General features: G+C 40.1%; 1 protein-coding gene across 1 annotated transcript in view; it reads right to left on the bottom strand.

Moving 5' to 3' along the window:
- LOC114659194 (collagen alpha-1(XXIV) chain) overlaps nt 1-27,543 on the bottom strand; it is a 338,513-nt gene that overhangs the window by 168,932 nt on the left and 142,038 nt on the right. The window contains exons 15-17 of the mRNA XM_028811519.2: nt 7,728-7,781; nt 3,025-3,069; nt 1,713-1,766 (exon numbers count right to left, since the gene is read on the bottom strand). Coding sequence (XP_028667352.1) covers nt 1,713-1,766; nt 3,025-3,069; nt 7,728-7,781 — 153 coding nt within the window. The remainder of the gene's footprint in view (nt 1-1,712; nt 1,767-3,024; nt 3,070-7,727; nt 7,782-27,543) is intronic.

Genomic DNA, 27,543 nt, shown 5'->3' with positions numbered 1-27,543 from the left:
AAAGCCACGTAAAGGCTACCAGATGTACACAAAGAATAGACTTCTCCCAACTAACCCTTATTATTATCCTAAGCACTTACGGTAGTTTGATTTAGCCCAATACTCCCGTTTATACCAGGCAGCACTGTATAGACTATTTGTTATTACTTGCATGCTGGAGAGAGTAAATGTGTGTGTTTGAATGCAAGCAACAGGCAGTATAGTGATACTTTAAATTAGCAAATGATCAAACAGCACTAATGAAAACCTAATGAAATACAGTAATCCCTCGCTATATCGCGCTTCGCCTTTCGCGGCTTCACTCTATCGCGGATTTCATATGTAAGCATATTTAAATATATATCGCGGATTTTTTGCTGGTTCGCGGATTTCTGCGGACAATGGGTCTTTTAATTTCTGGTACATGCTTCCTCAGTTGGTTTGCCCAGTTGATTTCATACAAGGGACGCTATTGGCAGATGGCTGAGAAGCTACCCAACTTACGTTTCTCTCTCTCTCTCTTGCGCTGACATTCTCTGATCTTGACGTAGGGGGATTGAGCAGGGGGGCTGTTCGCACACCTAGACTATACGGACGCTCGTCTAAAAATGCTGAAAGTTTATCTTCATGTTGCTCCCTTCTGTGCAGCTACTTCGTGAAGCGACATGCTGCACGGTGCTTCGCATACTTAAAATCTCGAAGGGCACGTATTGATTTTTGATTGTTTGTTTTTCTCTGTCTCTGTCTCTGTCTCTCTCTCTCTGCTCCTGACGGAGGGGGTGTGAGCTGCCGCCTTCAACAGCTTTGTGCCGCGGTGCTGCGCATACTTAAAAGCCAAACAGCCCTATTGATTTGTTTGCTTTCCTCTCTCTCTCTGACATTCTGTGCTCCTGACGCGCACTCCTTTGAAGAGGAAGATATGTTTGCATTCTTTTAATTGTGAGACGGAACTGTCATCTCTGTCTTGTCATGGAGCACAGTTTAAACTTTTGAAAAAGAGACAAATGTTTGTTTGCAGTGTTTGAATAAAGCTCCTGTCTCTCTACAACCTCCTGTGTTTCTGTGCAAATCTGTGACCCAAGCATGACAATATAAAAATAACCATATAAACATATGGTTTCTACTTCGCGGATTTTCACCTTTCGCGGGGGGTTCTGGAACGCAACCCCCGCGATGGAGGAGGGATTACTGTATACCGGTTCAGTCGTTTTAATATTGAACAGCTATAATACACAGTAAATATTTAGTTCAGTAAAAATGACTTTATTATTTTGCATATAAAATTTGCCAATTTACAGCTATGTACTGTATATTTAAGACCATATCAGTCAGCCACAAGTTTAAAGGTGTACAGAAAGGAGCAGACCCAGTGTTTAGAGACGATGGTATACTCCTTCAACCTGCTGATGTCATAGACGGTTAAAGTATCATCTTTGTATAGTCAGTAAATGAAGGGTCCCTGCATACAACAAGGTGCCAGTATTGTAAACTTTCAGAGATATAATACTAATAGCATACCTTCTGGTTTGAATGAAAGACAGGCAGCACAGTCTTTAAGGACTACAGTGTTTTAAGAAGGCAGTGTCTACATTTTTTTTAGCATTGTAGAGCAAGCACTGACATTTTTGGTTTCTCAGTAATTTTATGAAACTATTAATCAAGTTAGGACATACAGTACATATTAATATTATTTTAAAGCTGCAGGAAAATAGAATTATAATTACAAATCATACCTTGTCTCCTTGATACCCCATTTCTCCAGGTGGGCCCACTAAACCAGGATTGCCCTAGATTACAGGAAGACTTGTAATTCTTGAAATCCATAGATTAATGCAAATAACAGTCAAACAAATGAACAGCATTTACAATAACTGCCACAAATAAATGCACTTTTATTAAGTAGAACAATACATAAATGCATACATTATATAAATCTGAATAGAATAACATAAATAACAGGCGTTTGACAGTAAAAAACTGAGTAGAAAAATAAGGCATTAGTATATTGTGAAGTAGAATTCACAATGTGCAATACATATAAGTAACCCGGTGTAAAGAGACTTATTTCTTTAAGGCTACAGTTCCAGTACACATATTTCTGCCGAGCACTATAGAAGTGAATTTTCTGAGATAAAAATGATAAAAGAATCACAAAAACAGATTATCTCAGGCAGTTATAGAAGCTTCCTCTAGAGCAGTGTTTCTTAACCAGTGGGTCGTAAGTTGCATTGCTTATAATGGTAGAGTGTCATGAGTGGATCGCACCTCCGACAGTTGTGCTCGCTTAAACAACCCTTTCTTGCTCCTCCTACTCTGACAATTATGCTCAATTCACCAAGGAGGACCCCTACCTACCTCCAATCTGACGATCGGCATCATCTCATCAAGGGAGACCACACCCTCCACCCCTCCCTGTGATGACTGCACTCGAATGACCAAAAAACACGAAGACACTTACGAGGAAAAAGGTGGGTAGTGACACCAGAAAGGTTTAAAAACACTGCTCTAGACAGTCCAGAGTTAAGAGACAAGCTTAGGTGAAAGACTGAGAATGAACTGTTATATTCCTGAAGTACTTTGTTATTACAGAAGCCAAGACTAATTTAGATAAACTAGAAATTGGAAACTGGAAACCAAATAAAACATAAAGCTCAGTATTAACTGCATCTAATATTTAACAACACCTTTTCTTTATAACAGTTTCTCTTGAAAAATATCATGCTAAACAAGTTGTTATTAATTTTTTTTCTAAGATGGACTGAATAGATTAAATAACAGAGGCCACAAACAACTCAATATACATTTATGTGGACAGAACACAATTAGATTAAAAACTTACATGTCTGAATACAGCAAAGTTATAATTCTGGCTTGTATAAAAAATCTTATCAAATCTCATAAAAATATTAATTATTATATCCATTTATTACATTGAAAGAAAAAAATACCATTTGAGTTTTCACTGTAATAGAGTGATTCATCATTCTGGACTTTTACTAACACTGTATTTTATAGTCACTTCAATAATAGAAATATTTAGATCACCTTATCACCTTTCAATCCAGGCTGCCCAGCATTTCCTGGTAAACCCTGACAAATAAAGAATAACAATATCAAAGATTTAACAGTGATATTTGAATTTCAATAAACTTAAGATATATGGATTCACAAAAAAAAAATACCACTACAAAGCCCTAGACCACTGGCCATCACAAGTGATGCAAACAGAAGAGGAAAGAAATAATTTTCAAGTTTATATGTAACAATGAGGGTTTTATAGTTGGCTCTACTTCAATTGGAAATCAGTGCAGTGTTAAATTATTGTATAAATTATGATCCTAATTGTTACCACCACTACACTTTGAAAAGTAAAACTACTTAAAATATTATAATATTAAAATATAAAAGAAGTTAATCACTATACACACTGACAATAAAATGTCTATATACAGAAACACACACTTTACACTTTTGTTTAGCTTGAATAAAATACTATTGAAAGCTTCTATAGCTATGGCTCTAAATGGTGTTTTAAGATCAAATTGGTTTGGTGATAGTAATATAAATAAAATATCCTGTGACTAAATAAGTAAATACTTTTAGAAGCTACTGTGTACAATATTTATTTAGATTCAGTCTAATAACAGTATACCATAAAATAAAACTTTTATTCAGCCCTTAAGCAATGAAAGTTTAATATAATAGACTAGCTGCGTGTGGTCTTCGGGACAAAAACAATAATAAAACTGCTAGGGAGTTTTCAGGTTATCAGTGAACTTGCAGAGGCATCAGCTAAGTGGGCGGGGACAGACTGTATCTTGTCCAAAACGGATGTGTAGTCAAGTGCAGCTGTGGCACCAATTGAGTGAGACAGGCTGTCTCAGATAAATGTATCATAGCTTGATGTGTGAATGTACAACGTGCATGTAACACAAAGCTGAGTTCGTATTCTTGGATTGAATGAGAAGTGAGGTGCATGCAAGCGCCATCTCACCAAGTGCAAGTCACACTTGTATAAGCTTGTACATCTTATATATAAATCACACCAACTCCCGTGGCTATGGTTGAGGTGAGCAGAGTGGACTGCTCCATACACACACACACACACACCCACACACATCTTTCATAGTGAGAACTGAAGTGCATGCAAGCACCGAAAAAATGTAAAAGTGCATGCATGTGCCATCGTAATATGGCGGAGTGGTGGTGCTAAGGCTAGGGATCTGTGCAGGCAATCAGAAGGTTGCCAGTTTGAATCTACTCTGTTGGGCCCCTGGGCAAGGCCCTTAACCAGCAATTGCTCCATCCTGGGTATGACGTTAATCTGCATCCAGCTCTGCAAGCAGGTCCTCCAACTTGCAGAGAAATCGCAAGGGATGGTGGTAGGATTGGCCACTATAAAAGACCTCACGCTGTGAGGTGTGTATGGTGCTGAGGTGTCACCCATTGCACGGCTGCACTTGGATCTGAATCTGTGTGGATTGCCGTGTTGTAGGTGCAGCAACACGCTGTAATCAGCGCATGCTCCCAACCTCTCTCTCTCTCATGCGCCATCTAGTGTCTGTGGCTGAGCATGAGCAGAGATGACTGCTCCACACACACACAGGTCTTTCATTTACATATGTCTAATATCCTTCTTTCTTTATGCAGAAAAGCAAAATGACTTTTAAGATCTGCTGAGGAAAAACTGCAGGTTGATCCTTAAAAAAACAACTTGTGTTTGTGAAAAAAAAAATATTTAAAGCAGAATAACTGAATTCTGTGAGTAACAGAGCTATATTTTTGCTTTATAATCTGTGCAATAGCAAGAAGTCTACTTAAGGTGGTATGTATAGATCACAGCTCACATCAGTTAGTTACAAGAACAAAGAACAGCAGGTATACACACATACAAATGCAACAATAACCATCTCCAGTGACAGACCTCTGACAGACTACTCTGGCTTGTGGTGTTATGGGTCCACAGCTCTCCAGCAAAGGCCAGTTCGTTTTAAATAAATAATCGCCGCGCTCTCGGCTTAGCGAGGGGGCGTGGTAGTTGTAGCAATCCACAGGGCGATCTGCGGTGTGGGCGTTTCTCGCCTAAGTGCACAGGTGAGAGACTGCCCACATCCGTGATTGTTCCTGTGGCTAATGGGCTGCAGCTGCTATGTCTTCTCCACATATATAGAGAAGCGCAAGCCGGTTAAGGAGGGGAAGAACAAAAAGAAGAAAGAGGGAGGAGAACGGGAGGTAGCAGGTAGCAGGTGGAGAAAGCCGGTGTGAGGAAGGAGAGCGAGTGAGTGAGCGAGCGAGAGCAGGCTCGCATTAGAGAAAACAGGGAGCTGGGAAGAGAGCCCACGAGGGGAGTGTATGGCCGACACTCAGTGGGGCTGAGAAAGCGGTCGCTCCAGCTGAGCGACTAAGTAGCTGGAGTGACCAGTAGAAGTATCAACTTGGCCGTTGCTAGGAGCGGGAGTCGAGGAGGCTTTGGGCTGGTGTAGCCCCAGCGTGAGCGCCTTGGCCGCTGGGAAATATCCCAAGTCTCGGTCCGGTTGGGAGCCCGACGAAGCCAAGGATCGGAGGGCTACCGGACCTGAATGAAGGGCAGCTGTCCCTGCAGGTAGGCGACTCTCCTGTCGAGCAGCCCAAATGGGAGCAGCAGGGGAGCCGCCATGGTAAAGGAAGACACCGGGCTTTATAACCTTAAAGGATTGCTTCTTGGTGGATTTTTAATCTCGTTATTTTTAGAAGAGTTTTTCTATTTATTGATTTTAACCTTCACGTTTCATTTTATGGATAATTTATTTAATGAAGACACTTGAATGAACTGCACAGCACTTTATTAGAACACTGATTGTTTTGATTGTTCTTTGAATAAAAGCACTTTGCACATTTAATACATCATCTCCTTGCTCAATTGTTTATTGCCTCACTGTCTAGCTCATCGGTGACATTACCAATGGTGTTGGGTTCAAGGGCTCCCTAACAGCCGATGGAAGCATGGAGCGGAACCCGCATCATCACATGGCTCTCTCTATGGTCATAAGGGACTACTATAATACTATTATAAACTAATGCATTTGCTGTACATTATGTCATGATGTGAATTCTGTAAAATTTTTGGAAGTCATTAGATTACACACTATACAACACCAAAGTGAATCAAGGTGGTAATTCTCTCTAGTCCATTCATCATAATCATTGTCCCCTGGCCAATATAATTAATTATTTAAAAAAGATTAATTTCTTGCATGCAGTACAAGACTGAGTGGGTTTAAGGTATACTGTGGATCTTGTTCTTCACTTGAGGTTCAGATTTCACCATGAGTTGCTTTAAGAACACTTCGGCTCTTAAGCAGTATACTTTTTTGGTAAACACACATTAAAATCTTTGTAACTGTGAAGATTAAGGTAGATGCTTTTTGCTTTTAGTGTCTTCATTTGTTCTTTATTCTATAAAGTTTTGAATTACGTGCAACTACTGTTTACATCGTACCAATTTTAGGTATTACTGTTTTAATAGTAAAATACCCATCAAGAAATTACACACCAAAAATAAAATACAACATATATAAAATATCTTCAATTTTTAATGTGAGAAACATTACTAACTATTCAGAATTGAAATTCTATGCAGTTTTTATAAAGGTACAGTCTTCAGATAACATATTGCCATATACAATATCACCAAGTTGATGATATGGACAGGGATGGAGTCATGGATTCTGCCTTACTAGCTGTGCCTGTGCTGCAACAGTGTCTTTAGGTGTCCAACTAAAGTATCATGACTGGCGTAACTGCCTTGTTCTTTATCTTTTCCTTCTGTTTCATTCTTCTTAGCTGGTGCACTACTCTCATTTTCAAACATTTGGACTTCTGAGATAATCAGCCAGGAGCTCCACCTTTACTTATTTTGATCAACCATAACTCTCAGATGCAATAGGGTCAGTATTATTGCTTTAAAGTTTTCTTTGTTATATACATTTTGAAAATCCTTTCATTTTCACCTTTCAGCCAAACCCTTACCCTTCCATAAGAAATAACGTACAGTTAAGGCACAGACATAACCACAAAGACATAAAGAAGCAAACTATGTATGTTGATTTTGACTTTATACTGCATGCTTGTTGCTAGTTCATTACTTCATTCTACAGTTACAGTATATACAGAGTGGATTTTTAAACATTTCAAATCATCTTCAAGTGAAATTGTGCCTTTCATTGGATAATTACAATATGTTGTGTAACTACTCTCTTACTTTTTGGCAGTATTTTGCACATGTTACGTACTGTGTAACAATTTCATATCAATGACAATGGCGTTGTACTAGGCTATTTTTTACTAATACCCTTTACATTACTCATACCTGAGTATTATCTACTTGGTGTTTGCATATTTTCTCTGTGAATTGGATTAACTGGTTTTGAGAATGTTTATACAATGCTGCTTCTGACATTTCTGTTAAAATGAGTACCAATTAATAGCTTAGCAAGGAAATGTTGCTTCCACCTCTTTATAATAGCTAATCAGGTGGTCTGTGTTTTTTATTAACTCAAATAAAACACCCTCTTCAATTTAATCCTTGTTATTAATGATTCACTTTGTTGACAGAAATGGACAAGAAAGGATATTTAAACTAGCAATACATAAACAAAATCATAACTGCACTTTTACACTTTGTTTATGAATCAGTGTTGATGTGATTTTGACAAAATTACACTATCTCTGCATCTCTATTACTGTATTACTGAATACTGTAACGATACCTGAGGTCCCACAATCCCTGTTGGTCCACGGGGTCCTTCTGGTCCTAGGTCACCCTGTAAAATAAGAAAACAAAATATGTAACAGAGAATATACATTTTAAGGAGGGCAACATGTTAGTTGTCTGCCTTTGACAAAGAATGTGATAAACTTTAAAAAGTGGGTAGTACTTTGTAGAACAAATACTTAAATTTTCCCATATTATATGTTGTTTTAGGGACACAAACAGAAATTTTACCCAATGGCAAAAAAAAAGAAAAAAAATGCAAGTGATACTACAACTTCCCCAAAATTACACAACATTTATAAAACTAATGTACTAGTATTAGATATTTAATTTGTATTATACTGCAACTTGTAAACTGATGTGAATTGAAAAAAATCTAGTGCAAGAAGGGCCAACATCTATGTTTCATAAAATGTATGAGTTTTGAAATATATATATATATAGATATGTACATATATATACCATGGCACCATGGCTTAAACAGAAAAGGACTCCCAAGTCTTTATCAAATTCATTTATTTCTTTTAAAGTAAATACTGTCTGCTGCATGTCTGCCTGAGTTTGAATTCTATCCATGTTTAATGTATTTGTTAGGATGTAGTTAATTCAGCTTCACCACCAATCCATTTAGTCATCGGCAAAAATTATCATCTTTTTAGTTACATTTTTATACAGACCATTTATACAAATTTAATAGAGTAGAGGCTTCAAGTGTTGCAGACAATATCATATGTGCCACTATGACCAAATGGTTTGGTCTTTCCTAATAACATAGTATTATATTAGTAAAACATGATCCCACCTTTCTAAACCCATGTTGTTTGGGCATTTACCTTAACAATTACTAATTTGCTTTTGTCTCTGTTTTAACATGAGAACTATCAACAAAGCTGACCGAATCTGACTGGCAAACACAGTAATGAGACTAACAGGAGTTAAAATGATATGTCGGTATTTGGGGTACTTGATTTACATATTCAATCACTACAAATAGCAATGTCAGAGTTCCCTTGAAGAGCAGCAATAATAAAACAACAGTTAAACAATAAAGTAATCTCTGAATGTGCTACAAACCAGAGAGTGAAGCCATTTTCTTCCACACAGACACATATAAAATGACAAACTACTGTAAATTCTCACAGAATAACAGAAAACACTTTTGTTGCTAAACCCATGTAACTACTCATCTCAAACTTTCACTCTCAACATGCTTTAATCTAGATGCCCACAGTTGAAGAACTAGGATGACAGGCAGTTTATAGAGCGCTTATGCCTCACCTTGGAAAAGCACTTTACGGAAGAACATTCCAAGTGAAGGAATGTCTCTAAAGCATTAGAATGTTGATAGATCACTAGGATATGAAAACATAAACAGCTGAAGTAGTCCAATTTTGAGATGAACACAAGTGATATCTAATAAAGTAGCTCAGAAAAAACATCAGGCTATTAATATCCCTTGAACTAAAAAAGTGAAAAAATAGAAAGGGCAACATCTTGGACAGACCTGAATGGGAATCATTCAAAACTCTTAGGTGTTTCAAATGTATTGAGTTATTGATCAGGAACATCCCTGATCATGCATCCTAAAGCATACAGAAGGAGTATCTTAGAACTAGAGGTTTGGCAAGGCAAGTGATTTCTAGGAAGAGACTGAGAGACAACTGAGAATAGCTTGGTGACAGTTAGAAGATGGACTGGATGGAAAGACTGCAATTAGTACAGGTCAGATCAACATCCTAGTCTGTGGCTTCTGTAATGAAGAAACCCAAAAAAAGCAAAACAAAGTCTCTTAAAAATACACCCCCAGGGGATCCTGAGAGGGGCAAAAGATAAGATCCTCCGTAATACATACCAACAGTTATCAACCAATGTTAATGGCCTAACATTGAAGAATGCAAGATGTGCTTGCAAAGAAGTCTGTAAAAATCATAGAGGCCTCAAAATTCTTCAAACTAGAGTGAAGTTCCTGGATTAAGAGATTATGGTACATTGCACAAGAATTGATCCTGGGAAGATGCAGAAGGAACCCGGTTTGAAATCCCCCCATTAGACCCTAGACTGCCATGCACCACTGCTGCTCTATTCTGGTACTGAAGTTCAGCAAGGACTACATTGTCAACAAATCAAATGGTCCAAAGCTAGCCATCTGAAGGGATGGAATCAGTTTGAGGGGGATGTGTAACATCATAGGAGTCATAGTAAAGGAAGAGGTGGACAGCCATCACCCTCAGCTACTGTATATGTCAGAGAGGTTTGGCTTCATTGGAAGAGGAATTACCAGGCACATTTACTCCATGAACCACAGATCCACCAGAGCCCACCAGGTACAATATGAGTTAAAAACCCTCAATAAGCAGTTTAAAGTTGGAAGAGAACAGGAAAAACAGGCAGAAGTTAATGACTCTCTGCAGGGCTGAGTGGCACAAAGGATAGAGAAGGGAAAGGGCAAGAAAAAAAGCTGTTTTTCTACCAAACAACTACTGGGGGATTAGCAGAGTGGGAAACTCCAATGCTCAAAATAAGAGGGCAACACCTTTTTCATAACACTATGATCAACTGAGTGAGACAGTATGTGCTTGAAACTCATCCAGGTCTTATGGTTCCATCATTTATCACAGCTGAGTAAAAACTCATGGAGCTCAGCTAGAAGGAGACTTAGGAGGTAGAGCAGCTCAAGTGATACGCTGCCATCATCCAAAAGTGGCGCTCACAACTCGTACAGTGATTTTGTAAATTTGTGAAGATGGTGGAGTGGAAGAGTTGCTAACCAGTGGTGATGTGCTGTGGGTGTTTGGATACCTAAAGAAGAAAATTATAAGAATAACAGTCAGTTTTTAATCATCTTGCCCCTAAGCATAGAGGGCAATATATTTTTCAGCATTGTTTTCCAAAGGCTGACAGAGTTCATTCTGAAGAATAACTATAGTCAAAAGAGATCGGATTGTCTTGTGGTTGAACGTGGCCAATGCTTATGCCTCAATACTTTATAACCTGATGACTTTGCATTACATCGTCACCATGTTCCCAACCAAATCAAAGACAGGGGTTAGGGTGTACATCTCGGTCAGCAACATCAGATTGGCATTAGCTTGAGAAAGGCATTATTACCAGGTACACTGTCTCAGCTATTCTTTTTGCCCTTGCTATGAACATTGTGGCCAAATCAGCTGAGGCACAGAGCAGGGGTCCTTGTCCATACCAGAGCAGCCACCGCCTAGAGCGTTCATGGATGACTTCTTCTTCACATGGGAAAGGATAAGCTTTAAACGCACCAAATCGAGCTCCATGTTGCTAAAGAAAAAGGCAATAATGGATAAATTCTGCCATCACTATAAGGAATCACCATACCTCCTATCGCTGAATAGTTTGTCAAGAGTCTGGGGAAGATCCAAGATTCACCCCAGCCTGAAAGACTATGCTGTCATTCAGAAGAAACTTGAGGACTACCTTACAAAAGTGGATAAGTCCGGTTTGCCTGGTAAATTCAAGGCCTGAATCTAACAACATGCCATCTTGCCCCGGATTCTGCATCCCCTGCTGATATATTTAGTCCCAATTAGCACAGTGGAGTCCCGAGAGAGGAAGATCAACTGCTTTGTCTGCACATAGCTGGATTTACCCTGAATTCTAAGCAGTGAAGCACTGTACAACACAATAACATCCTGCAGCTCTTCATAATAGCGATTCCAGGGACCTAAGATATCATCAGCTGGAGTAGAAGTACAAACGGAGAGGAGATGGAGGGCAGAAGAATTAGTGAAGATGGCGAAAATCCACCTAAAGTAGAGAGCTCTAGTGGGAATGGTGGCAAAAAAGAGGCCTCTTCTCTAAGACCCATGCAGGAAAGGTGGCATCATCTTTAGAGTAATGTCCAAGCAGGTGTGCAAAAAGAACAAGGAAGTAGGATGGTGGGACTTGGGCAGTAAGGAGACAAGGTGGGATGGTGCACCCTAATAAAGGAAAATCTGGGACAACCTCTGGCAGGCAGACCTGCAGCACATTCAGTTGCTTATGAAAGCTGTCCACGATGTCCTCCCAAGCCCTAGAAAGCGCAGCATATGGGGGAAAGAGTGAGACAGCTGCTTGCCTTCAATGTGCTGGGAATGGGTCTGAACACCTCCTTAGGAGTTATCATAACCAGTAGAAATCATTGTTCACCAAAGAAGATTATCTCTTTCTGGTGAGAAAACAAGCACTCAGACAAAATCCAGGACTGATTTCCTCACCATAGTCTCTGACTGGCAGCTGTTCATTTACTGAGTCCCATTGTCAGATTCTTGCTGAACAGCAGTATGTGGAACTGTGACGATGCGGGCTCGGCTCCATGCTCCCATCATCTGTTAGGGAGCCCTTGAACCCAACACCGTCAATAATGTTACCGAGATGAGCTAGACAGTGAGGCAACAATAGCAAAGGGATGGTACAAATGTGCAAAAGTGCTTTATTAAACAAACAACAAAATCAAAAGTGCAACGGTGCAGTGCCCAAAGTTCAATAAATAATCCATAAAAACAAACGTGGAGGTTTAACACAATAGAAAAAACAATCCTTTAAAAGCCGAGGTTAAAACAATGCTGGAAGCAGTCCTTCAAAACAATTAAAAGCCCAGTGCTTCTTTTATACTAGCGTCTCACCTGCTTCTCCCGTTTGGGCCCTGCAGCAGGCGAGACGCTCTCTCTGCAGCTGACCTTTCTCTCAATCACTCCAGTCTGGAGGCCTCCCGATCCTAGCTTCGGTCTCGCTCTCATCCCAGACCGGGACTTAGCTTCTCTCCAACGGCCAGGACTCCCACGCTGGAGATTACACGCCTAAGTCTCCCAACTCCTGCTGTCTTCCACGGTGAGTCACCTTCCTCACTAGTCACTCCTGCTCTTCTCCAAATGCTCAGCGGGAGTGACTACAATCAACTGCCCTAGGTGTTAGCTACACACCTCGCTAGGGCCCACAGTCCAGCTGCACTCGAGCCTGCTCTCACTTGTTCGCCTTCGCGCTCTCTCTCTCTCTCTCACCGGCTTTCTCCTGCTCCGTGCAGTCCAGCAACCTCCGTCTTTCTTTCCTTTCCTCATTTTCTTTTTCTCCCTTTCAAGCCGACTCGTGCTTCTATATAAGCCGAGAGGGCATAGCAGCTGTAGCACATTAGCATCCCCAGGAACAATCACGGATATGGGCAATCTCTCACCTGTGCACTTAGGTGAGAAACGCCCACATCGCAGATCGTCCTGAGACCCGCTTTAGCCACAACTACCACGCCCCCTCGTTAAGCTGCGAGCACTGTGATTATTTAAAAAAAACTGGTCTTTGCTGAGAGAGCTGTGGACGCACAACACCACAGGAACATAGATCATGATTTCTGTGTTTGTTTTTTTTGCTCCCATTAGTTTCATAAGCCATGATTCACACTTGCCTTTAGTTAAACTAATTGTTCGATTTTCCTTAAAGCTTCTGCTCTCATTTTATAGTAAGAAAGGCTGGACTGCATGATTACTTTTTGTAAGAAATTTAGAAAGACTGGTATATTTTAGAGCAATTTAGTGGCCCAGTGGGTACTGCTTCCACTTCATAGATGTGGGATACTTGGTTCAAATGCAATGCTCAGTCATAGTCTTTGTGAAATTCACACTTTCTCCGTGTGGATATTCTGCTGTGTACTCAAGTTTTCCTCCAACATCTCAAAAAAAATGTACTGGTTAATTTCACATCCTCAAACATGTTCTTGTTATGGGTATGTCACATTATATCATTTTTCTTAAGAGAGTCAGAGACAACTTGGTTGAACACTCCCATGAAGCTGGTTGTGTAATGTGATATGTCCAGTGACTCGCTCTAACTAATCTATGACTTGATCTGATAAAATTTAAACAGTTTTGATTTTTTCTTTAGTTATAGGGGTGGGCTCTATGTGCATGATGGCAGACAACCAATGAATGCTCATCCAGAAGTATAACGCATAGCATGCAGGGACCATCAATAATGAATGTGGGTGCTATGGACTTCACAAACAGAAGAGAAGGTTGTCTGTCTGATGTCTTGTGTTTTACATTCTGTGACAGAATGGAAAAAGAAAGAAAAGGATGAGACTGCAGCAGAATTTGCTGTACCTATCAACCCTTTGTACAGTGCCAGCTCTGTCAGGCAGCATATATTTGGCTTTCATAGAAGGAGGCAAGCACAAATGTGCTGGAACTTCGGGATGTGATCATGAAATGTGACATGCCCAGCGATTTTCAGTTTTTTACTGTTTAGCTACAAGATCAGACACTGCAGCTGGCAAGTCAAAATACCCCATGACTAGAAGTCGTGTATGCAACGGTAGTTTTAGAGGCTGATTGAGGGTTCCAAATTGGACCAGTAGTGTTGTTATTGTGGAGATGTGTCTGTTTATTCAACCTCTGTAAAGCTTTGTTCATTACCCCTAACACATACCAAGTCTGTATATAACTTTGGGGCGACTATATAAGGTCCTACTTGTTCCATGTGTCTATGGTTCTCTGTGTAAAGAAAAAATTCTTAATGTTTGTAAAATGTTTACCCTAACAAATTTGCAACTGTGTCTCTAAGTTTTTGCTGAACTCATTTTAAAGCAACAGTCTCAATCCACTGTACTAATTCCCTTCATAATATTAAACACTTCAATCATGTCTGCTCTTAACCTCCACTAGCTTAAACAGGGCACCCTGAAAAGGCTCGGCTCTTTTCCTCATAACTCATCCCCTGTAGCCCTGGAATCAGCCTAATTACTTTTCTTTTCTAGGGCTGCTATGTCTATTTTGTAGCCAGGAAACCAAAACTATACACATACGAGGTCTAACCACTGCGTTATAAACCTCGAGCATAACCTTCTTTGACTTGTACTCCATATATCGTACTACGTATATAACCTAACATTCTGTTATTCTTTTTCATAGCTTCTGAAGACTGTCTGGAAGCTGATAGTGACGAATCCACTACAACTTCTAAATCATTCTCATAAGGTGTACTTTCAATTTTCAGACCTCCCACTGTGTATTCAAATCTAACATTTTTACTTCCTTCGTTTAATATTTTACATTTACTTATATTAAATTCACCAGCCACAAATCTGCCCAAGCATGTATGCTGTCTAAGTCCCTCTGTAATGATTCAACGGATTGCAGAATTAGCACAGTCTATTAGCCAATTATCCAATCTAACTGGCTTGGTATTATCTACAAACATAAACCAGTTTGCTATTTATATTCCTATCCAGATCATTTATGTATCCATGCAAGTAGTGCAGTAGTAGTGCTGCTACCTCGCAGTAAGTAGATCATGGGTTCACGTACCGGGTCCTCACTACGTGGAGAGTAGTTATATCAGAAATGCCAAACTCACTACCATTGGTGGGCCGCTTCGACTGCCATACGTGCGTCAGCGGGCCGTACTGTAACAAATACTATTATACTATTATACAAAGTTACTGTAGCTTTCTTTCCAATACTGAAAACTTTAAAAAATGTAACACTTAAAGTTTAAAGTTTAAAGAAAAGCAATTTATTTCCATGCAGTCTCCATATAACAGTGTAGAATTAGAGTCTTAACCTCTTAGCTAGTTCCTGATTATATTACTAGGCTCACCCGCCTTTTAATGCGACCGACTTTTATCCTCAATTTGTGTAGGGAATGAGAACATCAAAGTGCCCATTCATAACATCTCCCGAAAACCTAAGTTTTTTTTATCCCCTGGAGTGCCTGTCCAAACTTGGAGTGTAGGACTCCATAATAATATACTTGAAACTCATTGGGGAACAACTCTCCCGCTGCCGTTAGCTCAGAAATGGTACCATAAGTTTGAGACTTTGACATTTCAGTGAGATACTGAAGCTCATTTGTATAAGAGATTCCTGACGGCATCATTGTAAATGGCTGAAACCTTGACCAATTACTTAAAACATGTCGTACAATGTCAGCCCGAATCTGTACTGCAAAAGACAGAGTTTCATGCACTAAATAAGCTATAGATGAGAATAAGCAAGCACCATTTCCCCTGATATACTATGTGGTGAGGCATTTGTACTCCATCAACATTAATTATTTCCAGAGACATAATTTTGTCTATTTTTCCAGCGCTTTGCGCACAAAAGCAAGGGAACAATGGGAGCACCAGAACTCTGCTCACATCGCGTCGCTTTGTACTGTAAGCCGCAAGTAGTAAATCTGTGATAAGCGGAATACCGCTATGCTTTGCACTCATGGGACGGAAGGACAATCCCGACCGCTTTTATATAGTGTCTTGATGATTGATATTCATTATATTATATTCATTGCTTATATAGGAGCCTTACAGTGTGAGATTTATTTCTTTTGTCCCGACACTTGGCATCTCTTGTTAGTAACCAGTTCGTCAATATCAGGCTTGAAATCTTGTGCAGCTGCAAATTTTATGAGGGATGAAAGGTGCTCGACGGTAAGTCTTGAGCGATGTGGGGTTTTGGTAGCTTTCATTAACAAAAACAATTGCTCACAAAGGTAAGTGCTTCCGAACATTGACAGTACTCTAACTCTACTAGCCAACTTACGGATCTGCACATACGAGTGTGGCAGGTAAGCATACAAGCCTGGCACACCAACTTGTTGTATTTTGCCTTCAGAATAGAATCTGACTGCACTTCAATCAATTCCATTTGGATATTCTCAGGCACATTCTCAACGTTGTAAGAGAACAGCGCAATACCCTGTTTGTGTGAACTGAAATCACGAAAATGCTCACTGAATTCATTGCTCAGTAATTCAAGTTGGAAAACCAATCCTCCAAAAATCAAATTTTACTTTACTAAGTTTACTTCAAAGTTTATATTGTAAAATAAGCCGACATGCAAAAAGCCACCTGACCTACAATAATTTTACAAACTCAAAATCACAAAAATATGTTAATAAACAACTCACCAACTTCTCACGTCCACTTCAGATCTTCAGCTGTAGTCTGCACTAACTGTACGTTACAATACTAGCACAAAATTACATGAAACTAGAGCAAAAAAACATGAAAATATGTGGGCTATTACTACTCGTGATGGTCAGTTCAGAATCGGTGGCCCCTTCCCCTGGCAATGTCAATACAGTATCTTATGCACGGCGGATGGCCACATCCGTTGCAGACACTGCATAGCCGCCTCGTGCTCATGACACGCTTCTATATACGCGTGTCCGTAACTTGAAAACCAAGTGGCGGCCCATTATATTCTCATTACGGCAAAACATTATAATACTACATATAGCTTACTGCTCCAACTCTAGCGACATTTGTAAATACAGCGTACTAATTAACAAGAAACAGAATGTTTTTCGGCCACATTGCCGTCAGCTGTGTCGTTATTTTCTCTTTCTGTTTTATATTCAATATGTATTGGCGTGGCGGCCCCAGGGATTTGGCAGCACTGTGCAGGTGCACAGTTTGCACATGCCTAAGGCCACACCTGCTGCCCGCTGCTGCAGCCTAGCACTTCAGTTGTGACGCTGCGGCTCATTAACTTTGGTCAAGGCTCGTGGCTATACTAGCAGATGACGTTTCCGGTACCGTAATGCCATGGGAAAACGCGCTTTTGTCAGAAGGCAGAAGTAAGAAAAGTCAATAAGTAACACCGAAGATGCAGAATGATTCAATCACAAATGATAGTAATCATTTTGTACAAGTTCAGTGCTAACTAGGATCTGTCATGCGGGCCACACAGATTTCTGTTGTGGGCCGCATGCGGCTCAGGGGCCGCGTGTTTGACATGCCTGAGTTATACGCATGTGGTTTCTGTCAAAATGAATTATGACCTTAAGCCCCGCCCCTTTGGGCTGTCACTAAGCCCCGCCCCTTTTGATGTATGTGTGACCCTTCCTTGAACCCTCCTTAGGGACCTGTCAAGGGGTGGGGTTCTACCTCTACCTCGGCTCCCGGTAGGCAGGCCCTGATGACTGGCCCCTTCCACTTCTCCCGAGGACAGGCCAGGAGCATGTTACAGCTGGAGCGATCTACCTTATAGCCTTTCCTGTCTCTACTGTTTTGGGTAAGAACTCCTGTATTTAAAATATCAATTACTTTAAATATCTATCTGAACTTTGGTTTAGCACTTGTAAACCGTTTTTTATTTTATCTAAGTCAAGCAGAGAAAGAACCCAGACAGTCTCTGCGTTGACAAGATGTCCCTGCTGTTAGCAGGCACGGGCTTTCACTCTCTCCCCACAGTTGAGGCATGAGAGTTGAGCAGGCAGTCTCTGTGTGATGCCCCAGGGGGTGAAGCTCCAAGCGTACACACAGACAAATGCGTGTAGTTCGAAATACGAGCATCGGCTCTCTCTGTCTACACAGCAGAATACCTGGGTCTCTAAAAAGCTGACAGTCTCTGAGCCCCTGCGAGCAGGCACGTGTCAAGAGCTGTAAAACCCTCCTGCTGCGTTCTGCGCAAGCATCCTTATCAGCAGCTGGGCATAGCTGCAAACACTATGAGCCGGAGGTCCGCTAGATACAGTCAGTGTCTGTCACAGGCTGGGAAACTGACAGCCCCCTAACCCCTCCCTGCTGTGTTGTGTGCGTGCACGCTTATCAACAGATGTCTGTAAGTTCCCCCCACCCTAACCCCGGAACGGGAGTGCGCACTAAGCTCGCTCGCTCACGTGCAGCTCCTCAGTCTGGGAGAACAAGTTATGCGTGTAACTTTTAAAGTTAAGGGATTAAAAATCACACCCACACAGTTAAATAATAGGCTGCAGGGACCTTTTATAGCCCGTTTGAGACATATAAAAAAAATCAAGCGTCGGATGTATAATTTATATAAAACAATCCCTTTTCCATCCCATTTTAAATATAGTTCGATATAAGCCCCTGATATGTAAAGGTTGTACTTAACTTTTAAAGGATTTTAAAAATCATACACCGTTAAATAATAGGCAGCAGGGACCTTATATAGCCGTTTGAGATGTATAAAAAATCAAGCGTCGGATGTATAATTTATATAAAAAGTATATCTTTAAAAAAGCCCTTTTCCATCCATTACCTCCCATTTTAAATAAGCAGCTGCCCCTAAGGAAGCACATTGCGAAAAGTTTTCTAAAAGTTAGAATTGTACTCAGATAATCCCAGAGTGAACGAAGCACAAATATTTAACAGAAGCGGGATTCGAAACCACACTGGCATCTGTCCCTTGGATCTTAAATCCAAAGCCTTAAACAGATCGGACCTCTGGGGATAGAGAAATGCGTTTTAAAACACTCTTTGGCAAAACCTTTGGGAGCGACTCACACCTCACAGGCGTGTGCTGAGTCCCATGGAGCAGACACGGACCTCTGGGGATAGAGAAATGCATTTTTAAAACACTCTTTGGCAAAGCCTTTGGGAACAATTCACACCTTACAGGCGTCTGTTGAGTTCCCGGACCAGATAAGATCATGATCTTTAAACACAGGTCAGATCATTCGGGGTTCAGTGTGAAAAAAAAATGGCCTTACCTTGTGACATACAGATACTAAATGAAAGCGTTGGGTTACAAAGGCGACTTTTAAAAAAATATTGGACTTTTCGGTGTCCGGTCAAAGGCCTGAATGTGAACCCGGACAACACACGGAGGTACAGTAATCCCTCCTCCATCGCGGGGGTTGCGTTCCAGAGCCACCCGCGAAATAAGAAAATCCGCGAAGTAGAAACCATATGTTTATATGGTTATTTTTATATTGTCATGCTTGGGTCACAGATTTGTGCAGAAACACAGGAGGTTGTAGAGAGACAGGAACGTTATTCAAACACTGCAAACAAACATTTGTCTATTTTTCAAAAGTTTAAACTGTGCTCCATGACAAGACAGAGATGACAGTTCCGTCTCACAATTAAAAGAATGCAAACATATCTTCCTCTTCAAAGGAGTGCGCGTCAGGAGCAGTGACTGTCAGAGAGATAGAGAAAACCAAACAAATCAATAGGGCTGTTTGGCTTTTAAGTATGCGAAGCACCGTGCAGCATGTCGCTTCAGGAAGCAGCTGCACAGAAGGTAGCAACGTGAAGATAATCTTTCAGCATTTTTAGACGAGCGTCCGTATCGTCTAGGTGTGCAAACAGCCCCCCTGCTCAATCCCCCTACGTCAGGATCAGAGAAAGTCAGCGCAAGAGAGAGAGAAAAGTAAGTTGGGTAGCTTCTCAGCCATCTGCCAATAGCGTCCCTTGTATGAAATCAACTGGGCAAACCAACTGAGGAAGCATGTACCAGAAATTAAAAGACCCATTGTCCGCAGAAATCTGCGAACCAGCAAAAAATCCGCGATATATATTTAAATATGCTTATATATAAAATCCGCGATGGAGTGAAGCCGCGAAAGGCGAAGCGTGATATAGCGAGGGATTACTGTACAATTAAATTGACTCAATCTTTATATATATTTTTCTTAGAATTGTACATCCGAGCAGACTCAGAAATCGGTAAGGCTCTTTTTAAAATGATAAACGTTCGCATAAAGTTTGGGAGTGTGTGTGTGAGAGAGCGTGCGCATGATCAGTTGTAGCCATTTATATCTGTACCGGGCAAGTGTGAGTGAATATTTGAGTATAATGATAAAGTTTGTTGTAAAAAACGGACGGTTGATTCTTTTATTTATTTTTTTTATTTTTAGAGGATTATATACCCATAGAGTCCCTGATTTATTATACAGAATTAGGTAAGAACATTTAAAAAAAAAAAAAAAAAAAAAAATTGATGTATGTTTACAATGTGTCTGCGCGAGCTTGTGAGCTCTCGTGCTTGTACTCGCTTGGGAGCGCGTGTACGCGAATTGGGGGAGCGCGCTCAGGAATAAGCGCTTTCATTCATTTCGCTAAATGTAATTATTTTAATAACGCCTAGTATCTCCAAATCTGGGTGACTTGTAGATGTATCAAGTGTATTGTTCATGTGTAAATGAATAGGTTTAAGATTTTAAGGTATTTAGGAGCTTATATCTTAAGAACCAGGTTGTCCCTTTTTAAACATCTTGGTGTAGGGAATGCGCGTGTGCTTTGTTAAAGTGTTTAGGTTATTTACAAATAACCTATTTACGGGCGAGAGTTTGTCTAGCTACGGTAAAATAGATTTTTGTATATGGACAAGCATCTAGCGGAATAGAGCCTGCAGGGTGATAACGCATAAGCTGTGGGTGCATGTGTGGATTGTTTGTTTAAAGAGAGAGCATGCATGTTTTTTTTTTATGAACCGCGACAAGCCTTGGAAGCAGAGCTTATGCCTTTTTGTTTTTTTTTTGTTTTGTTTTAGACGCTAATTCTTTACAGAGTGAATCAGTTTCTCAAAGGGTTTCCCACAGGAGGCTCAGCAGCAGTAAGTGTCATTTTAGATTTCAGTTTACCGAAGAAATATAGGAGGCACACAGTTTTTGTGAAAAGAGGCATACAGAAATCCAGATTTTGTGAAAAGAGGGCTTTAATTAAGAAGTTCATACTTTATTTTCAGGTCACAGCTCCCCGAGTTTTTTAACTCAAGTGTTGGAAGGATCAGAAAATCTAGCCCTGTACCATAACTGGCAGAATCTACAAACCCCTCCTCTCTCTCAGAGAGGCATTGAGCATTCTCTGGCGCCTTCTGAGAGCGGCGTTCAGTATTCTCCGGCGGCCTCTGAGAGCGGCGTTCAGTATTCTCCACTATCCCCGACGCCATCTTTTTCTAACAGGTGGTCCCCTTTGCTGGCCGCGCTTTACTCTGACCGTGGATATCGGCGTAGAAGCCCCTATTCACCCTGATATTCCCTTCGTTCTGACCATCAGCGGAGACATCGAGAAAGACTGGAGCAGCTGACCGAACAACTTCACCAATTACTGGTGCAATTTGTAGAATTAGAGGCTCCTGTATACAATTCCACACCCGAAATGTGTTTAGACTTGATGCATATGTATGCATTTTACATCCATCTAACCCATAATTAAAGGAGCCGTTTTATATTACTTTTTTTTTTCATGAAAATAACATTGTTTGCAAATTATTATTATATTGTGTGATCATAATTACAAATTATTATTATACTAGCAAAATACCCGCGCTTCGCAGCGGAGAAGTAGTGTGTTAAAGAGGTTATGTAAACATATATATACATAAACATACTGTATATACATAAATATATACATATACACATCCACATATATATACATATATCAACATATATATACACATACATATATATACATATATATATATATATATATATATACACACACACACATGCAGACACATATACATATATATACATATACATATTTGTATATCTACATATATATACACATATATACATATATATATACATATACATATTTGTATATCTACATATATATAAACATATATACATATATATACATATTTGTATATGTACATACATACACATATATCTATCTATCTATCTATCTATCTATATATATATATATATATATATATATATATATATATATATATACACACACACACATACATATACATATATATATATATATATATATATATATATATATATATATATATATATATATATATATATATATATATATATATATATATATATATACACACACACATATATATATATATATATATATATATATATATATATATATATATATATATATACACACACACACATATATATATATATATATATATAGCTGATTACCCAGTGGATTCGCTCACTGAGTGCAAGAGAAAAAAATAAAATGTATGTATAAAATAAGTGTAATTGCCAAATTTATTTTTGCACAAATAAAGAGCACTCACAATAACATAGAAATCAATATAAACAACATTAACATCATTATCATTTGAGAATATGAAGTAATATATAAGAAGCACATTGCATATAAATATAAATTATTAAACATTAAAATGTTCTTCTATAAAACAGTACCGTGGCTATTCGTTTGTCTGTCCAGGATTTTAAATCAGCTGTAGCTCGCAAACCGTTTCACCTATTGACTTGAAATTTGGTACACAGATACTACGTCACGTCTACTATTCACTTTCCCACACATATGAACACATATATATATATATATATATATATATATATATATATATATACACACACATACATATACACACACATACACATATATACATATATATACATAGTGCGTTGCAACACGGGCTGTGATTGTTACATGGGAGGGAGACGACAAATCACAGCTTCCCGCTTTGTAATCGGGCTTGTGATTGCTGCTTTGACAGATGCCCAGATCCCACAGTATTTCCCCTTAGGAGAGGCGTTAGGCAAGTGTAATTGAATAGCGGTGCTGCAAGTTATTACTCTTTTTATCTTTATTTTATTTTATTGTAGAATCAACTCACAGCTGCGCGCACCAGTGCGTGCGTGGCGGATGCGTACGGCTGCCGTTTTCATTGTCTACCACCTTCGCTAATCATTCTTGAGGCAGATTGAAGACTTAAGTGCCAGCTTAACTGAAAAATTAAAGAAAACATACTAAGTTTTAAAAAAAATCATTTTTAACGGGAAAAGATGCCGACGAAAGAAGAGAAGCAGCGGGACGCTAGGGTCAAGAGCTGCTCATTAAGCAGCAAGCACATCAACCTCTGAGCAAACGAATGTTAAACGTACAGAGAAAGAGGATAAATACTATGAATGGTCATGTCAAGTGTATTCACTCCACGTTATCGTGCAGTGCGCTGTTACTGGTATTTTGATAAAAGAATCTGAATAACATTTAAGAAGCGTATAAATTATTAAACAGTAAAACATTAACATTTAAAAAGTAAAGATACATTGAGTACTACTGTAGTGCTTTCGGGTATAGTACATTTTTTGTTTGCCCATTACATGCATAAATGTATAAATTTTTTGGTGTACCTACCCAAGAACACGCGACATGACCCGGCAGTTAAAAATTTATCGCTCCAGCAATTTTAACTCTGTTACAAAGTCATCTAATATGGTATTGCAAACGGCAGCGGGAGCGTTTCTATAAACTCAATTTAAACTTACTGTTTACACCGTGCTTTGAAGATGCATAGTATGCGACACGTGTTTCGCCGTAATTGTGGGCTCATCAGGAGAACACAGTCACTGCACTCCCTTACGGGAATCGATCCTCGGACGTAGAGGCGAAGCCCCTAACGTTGTGCCACGGCGTGAGGTTCGTTCATTTGACAGCATGTAGATCGGGGTAATTACATTGCAGGCATTCGTAGTCTGATTCACAATCTGATTGTATGGGTGGTTACCTACCCGGTAACGCTTGTGGTTGGTGAGCAAGTCGGCTAACTTCTGCTACGGTGCCCTCTTTCAGTTGCGAGAAGCAGATCATACAATGGTTGAAATAGTTTAATATATATAGCAAAATCACCGCGCTTCGCAGGGGCGAATATGGTATTGCAAACGGCAGCGTTTCTATAAACTTAAAGTTACGGTTTATACCGTGCCTTGTTTCATATTCTTTTCCTACCTTATCAATTGTGTAATGTGTTTTTTGAACAGGTTTCATTCATGTAAGTGATCACTCCTGCTGCGTTCAGTCACTTCACGTGAGCCACTCTCTTGTGTGATGTTGCGATGTCCACGGGTTTATTTAATGTTAGCTAAGACCCGGCAGTTAAAAGTTTCTCGCTACAGCAATTTTAACTCTGTTACAAAGTGATGCAAACTCTCGTTTATACCTCGTGTCTTCTCATTAAACTTGTATCTCGCGAATATGGCATTGCAAACAGCAGCGGGAGCGTTTCTATAAAGTTAAGGTTACGGTTTACACCGTGCTTTTTTATACCTCGTGTCTTCTCATTAAACTTGTATCTCGCGAATATGGTATTGCAAACGGCAGCGGGAGCGTTTCTATAAAGTTAATTTAGACTTACGGTTTACACCGTGCTTTTTTATACCTCGTGTCTTATGAAGATGCTTGTATGCGTCACTCACTCGCTTCTTATTGTTTCGCTGCCTTGTCAATTGTGTAATGAATGTTTTCTTCTGCGCTCTTTGGGGCTCCTCCTTCTTTTCTATGTACTGAGTTCACAGTCAGTTCACGTGATTACGTGGGAGGCGTGATGACGCGACACGCAACTCAGTCTCCTACGGCCATCTTGCTGCCTACCATTACAGTATATGGACAAAAAAGAGGTTCCAGTTATGACCATTACGCGTATAATTTTGCAATGAAAACTGCCTAACTTTTGTAAGTAAGCTGTAAGGAATGAGCCTGCCAAATTTCAGCCTTCCACCTACACGGGAAGTTGGAGAATTAGTGATGAGTGAGTCAGTCAGTCAGTGAGTGAGTGAGTGAGTCAGTCAGTGAGGGCTTTGCCTTTTATTATTATAGATTATGTGTTCATAATTGCATATTATATTCTGTGTTCATAATTGTATCCTTTGATTAAATTTAGGTCATGCCTGAAAACAGCTCTAGCGGAAGCAGCGACACCAGCAGTGACAGTAGTGGCAGTGATACAGCCGGGGGATGTAAATATTCTGGAGGGCGTAAAGGTAGGAAAAGACCGTCTAGTGAAAACCTGAGACTATTAAAAGAGATGTCTGATAACCTAGAATATTCCATAAAGCCCCCTAAAATCCCCACCCCTCCGCAATCTCCTCAAATTGTTCAATCACCACACCCAGTGACACATCCGATCGACAATTTTGATCTCATTAATAATGCGCTCCAGGTTCTAAATTCTGATGAAATAGCCGTAGTTAACGCTCTGCTGGATCTTTTGAAGAATACCGGAACGTCTTCAGGCCCAGCACAACAACCTAATGCCCTAGATACGAATGTAAAAGCCCCACAAACTTCTACCTCGGGGGTGTCAGGGTCCTCATGCTCCTCTGGGGCAAGTAGCCTCCCCACTTCAACAGTTCTCTGTCAGTGATGCGTTAATACAACCTTCTACCTCAGGGTTCCGCAAGGTCCCTCTTCAGCACTCGTCTGCTGATGACTTAACAGGGTCGGATAATTCAACTCCTCAGACAGGCTCCGGAGGGACTAATCCGTCCAGGGTAAAATCGACTCTCGAAGCCGACTCTCCACAGCCCTCGCCTGCTGATGATTTAACAGGGACGGATACTTCAACTCCTCAGACAGGTTCTGGAGGGACTAATCCGTCCGGGGTAAACTCGAGTCTCGAAGCCGACTCTCCACAGCCATCTACCTCACATACAGACAATCCTTCCTCTCCAGATCCATCAGTAAGCTCCCCGCAGCCCTCCACTTCTAGATTAAATAATTTATCTATAATGGAGCGTCAAAATTTAACAATATCGAGATTAGACACCGCTTCAATTTTTCTGAGGCCTACACACTTGATTCATTTGCCGAAGTTTTTAATCATATACACAAGACCCTTCAACAAATATTAGACAGTTTTATGAACACTTTGGATCCTAGGGATCTAGTGCAGTTAGAATTACGGACCGAATCTCTCAACCCCAGTGTTTTTTCCCTAATCCCCGCGGGTATGCTTTCTGTGGAGGATTTTTTTAATCAAATTGAATTACTTCTCCAGAGTCACGCTACTATTTTAGCCGATTCCAGTCTGACGCTAATCGTTCAGGTAGTGAGGGTTCCATCTGGTGGCGGGGCTCCTCGGCATAAAGCCTGTACCCTTTTCAATGATATAATCGTTCAAAAGAAACGGAAACGGAAACACCTATGGATGTCCTTCAATCCGGATGATCAGTGCTGTTTTGCCAGGGGTTTGCTGGCTGTATTAAAAGCTAGGTTCAGAAACAATCAGAAATTGTGTGAACAAGAGGCTCGTCAATTGCACTTCAGGGTCGGATTATCAACGGATCAGAAAGTAACGTTTTCAGATACTGAAAAGTTTGAAAGGTTAATGGGAATTAAAATTATCGTCTGGTACCGGGAACCGAACACTAGCGCTCTATTAAAATTTTTAGCGTCCAGTGACAGAAAAATAAAGACAGCTTTCCTGTTTTTGCATCATGAACATTATTACGTTATTTTGAATCTAAAAGGCTTTCTGGGATTTTCCTACATCTGCGATTTTTGCTACACGGGGTATTCTAATCCGTCATGACATTGTTATGAGCAGCACTGTGACGCGTTTATCTACAGACTGTCAAAGGGTCGACGGGGAGGCTTTTCGATGTTCCAATTGCCATTGTTTCTGTCGATCAAGGCTTTGCTTTAAACTCCACAAAACGCACAAACGGAATGAAAAGACGCGCAGGTCTGAAAGTATCTGCGACGTCCATAAAGTCTGCCCTCTCTGCAAACTGAGATACAGCTTGAAAGCCTCTTCAAAACCTCACAAGTGTTGAACTAAACACTGTCGCGTTTGTAGAATGGTCATGAAAAAATCAGATGATAATCATCAGTGTTTTATTCAAAGTTTACCGCAAAGACTGCTCCACGAAAAGTTAAGTGTTCTACGATGTTGAGTGCCATCAAGATGACGCATCCACATCCCCAATTACATCCACTGCATGCATTGGGCAGTTGCCCCAAGAACAAGTTCTCCTGATTGCTCACTCATATCCCTGTCGGCATACTGAGAACTTTCATATTCACTCTTTCCACGGGGTACTTGGCATTGGTGGTCGTGAGCGTGCCCTAATTTCACAGCCGCTGAAACTTTAACTTTCTTGACAAAAAGAGCGGCGGATAAAATGTTTACTTTGTAACGCTCTGCATCTCCGGAAATCAGACAGAATTCATTTTTGCTCCGCACCATTTTTATTCTGACGTCCACCCCGTTTAGAATTAATTTTTCTTGAAAAAATAGGTCGGAATGAATAGGATCGAGGAGTTCTACTGTTTTACCCTGGGCTGTGTAACCGTTTCTTTTTTTGAATCCTTCATTCGGGCCGTCCAAGGCGGTGTTTTCATG

The sequence above is a fragment of the Erpetoichthys calabaricus genome, chromosome 10 (genome assembly GCF_900747795.2).
Source record: "Erpetoichthys calabaricus chromosome 10, fErpCal1.3, whole genome shotgun sequence".
NCBI classification, from domain to species: Eukaryota; Metazoa; Chordata; class Cladistia; order Polypteriformes; family Polypteridae; genus Erpetoichthys; species Erpetoichthys calabaricus.
The sequence above is the reverse complement of the archived record's forward strand: the minus strand, read 5'-3'. Positions and strand labels throughout refer to the sequence as shown.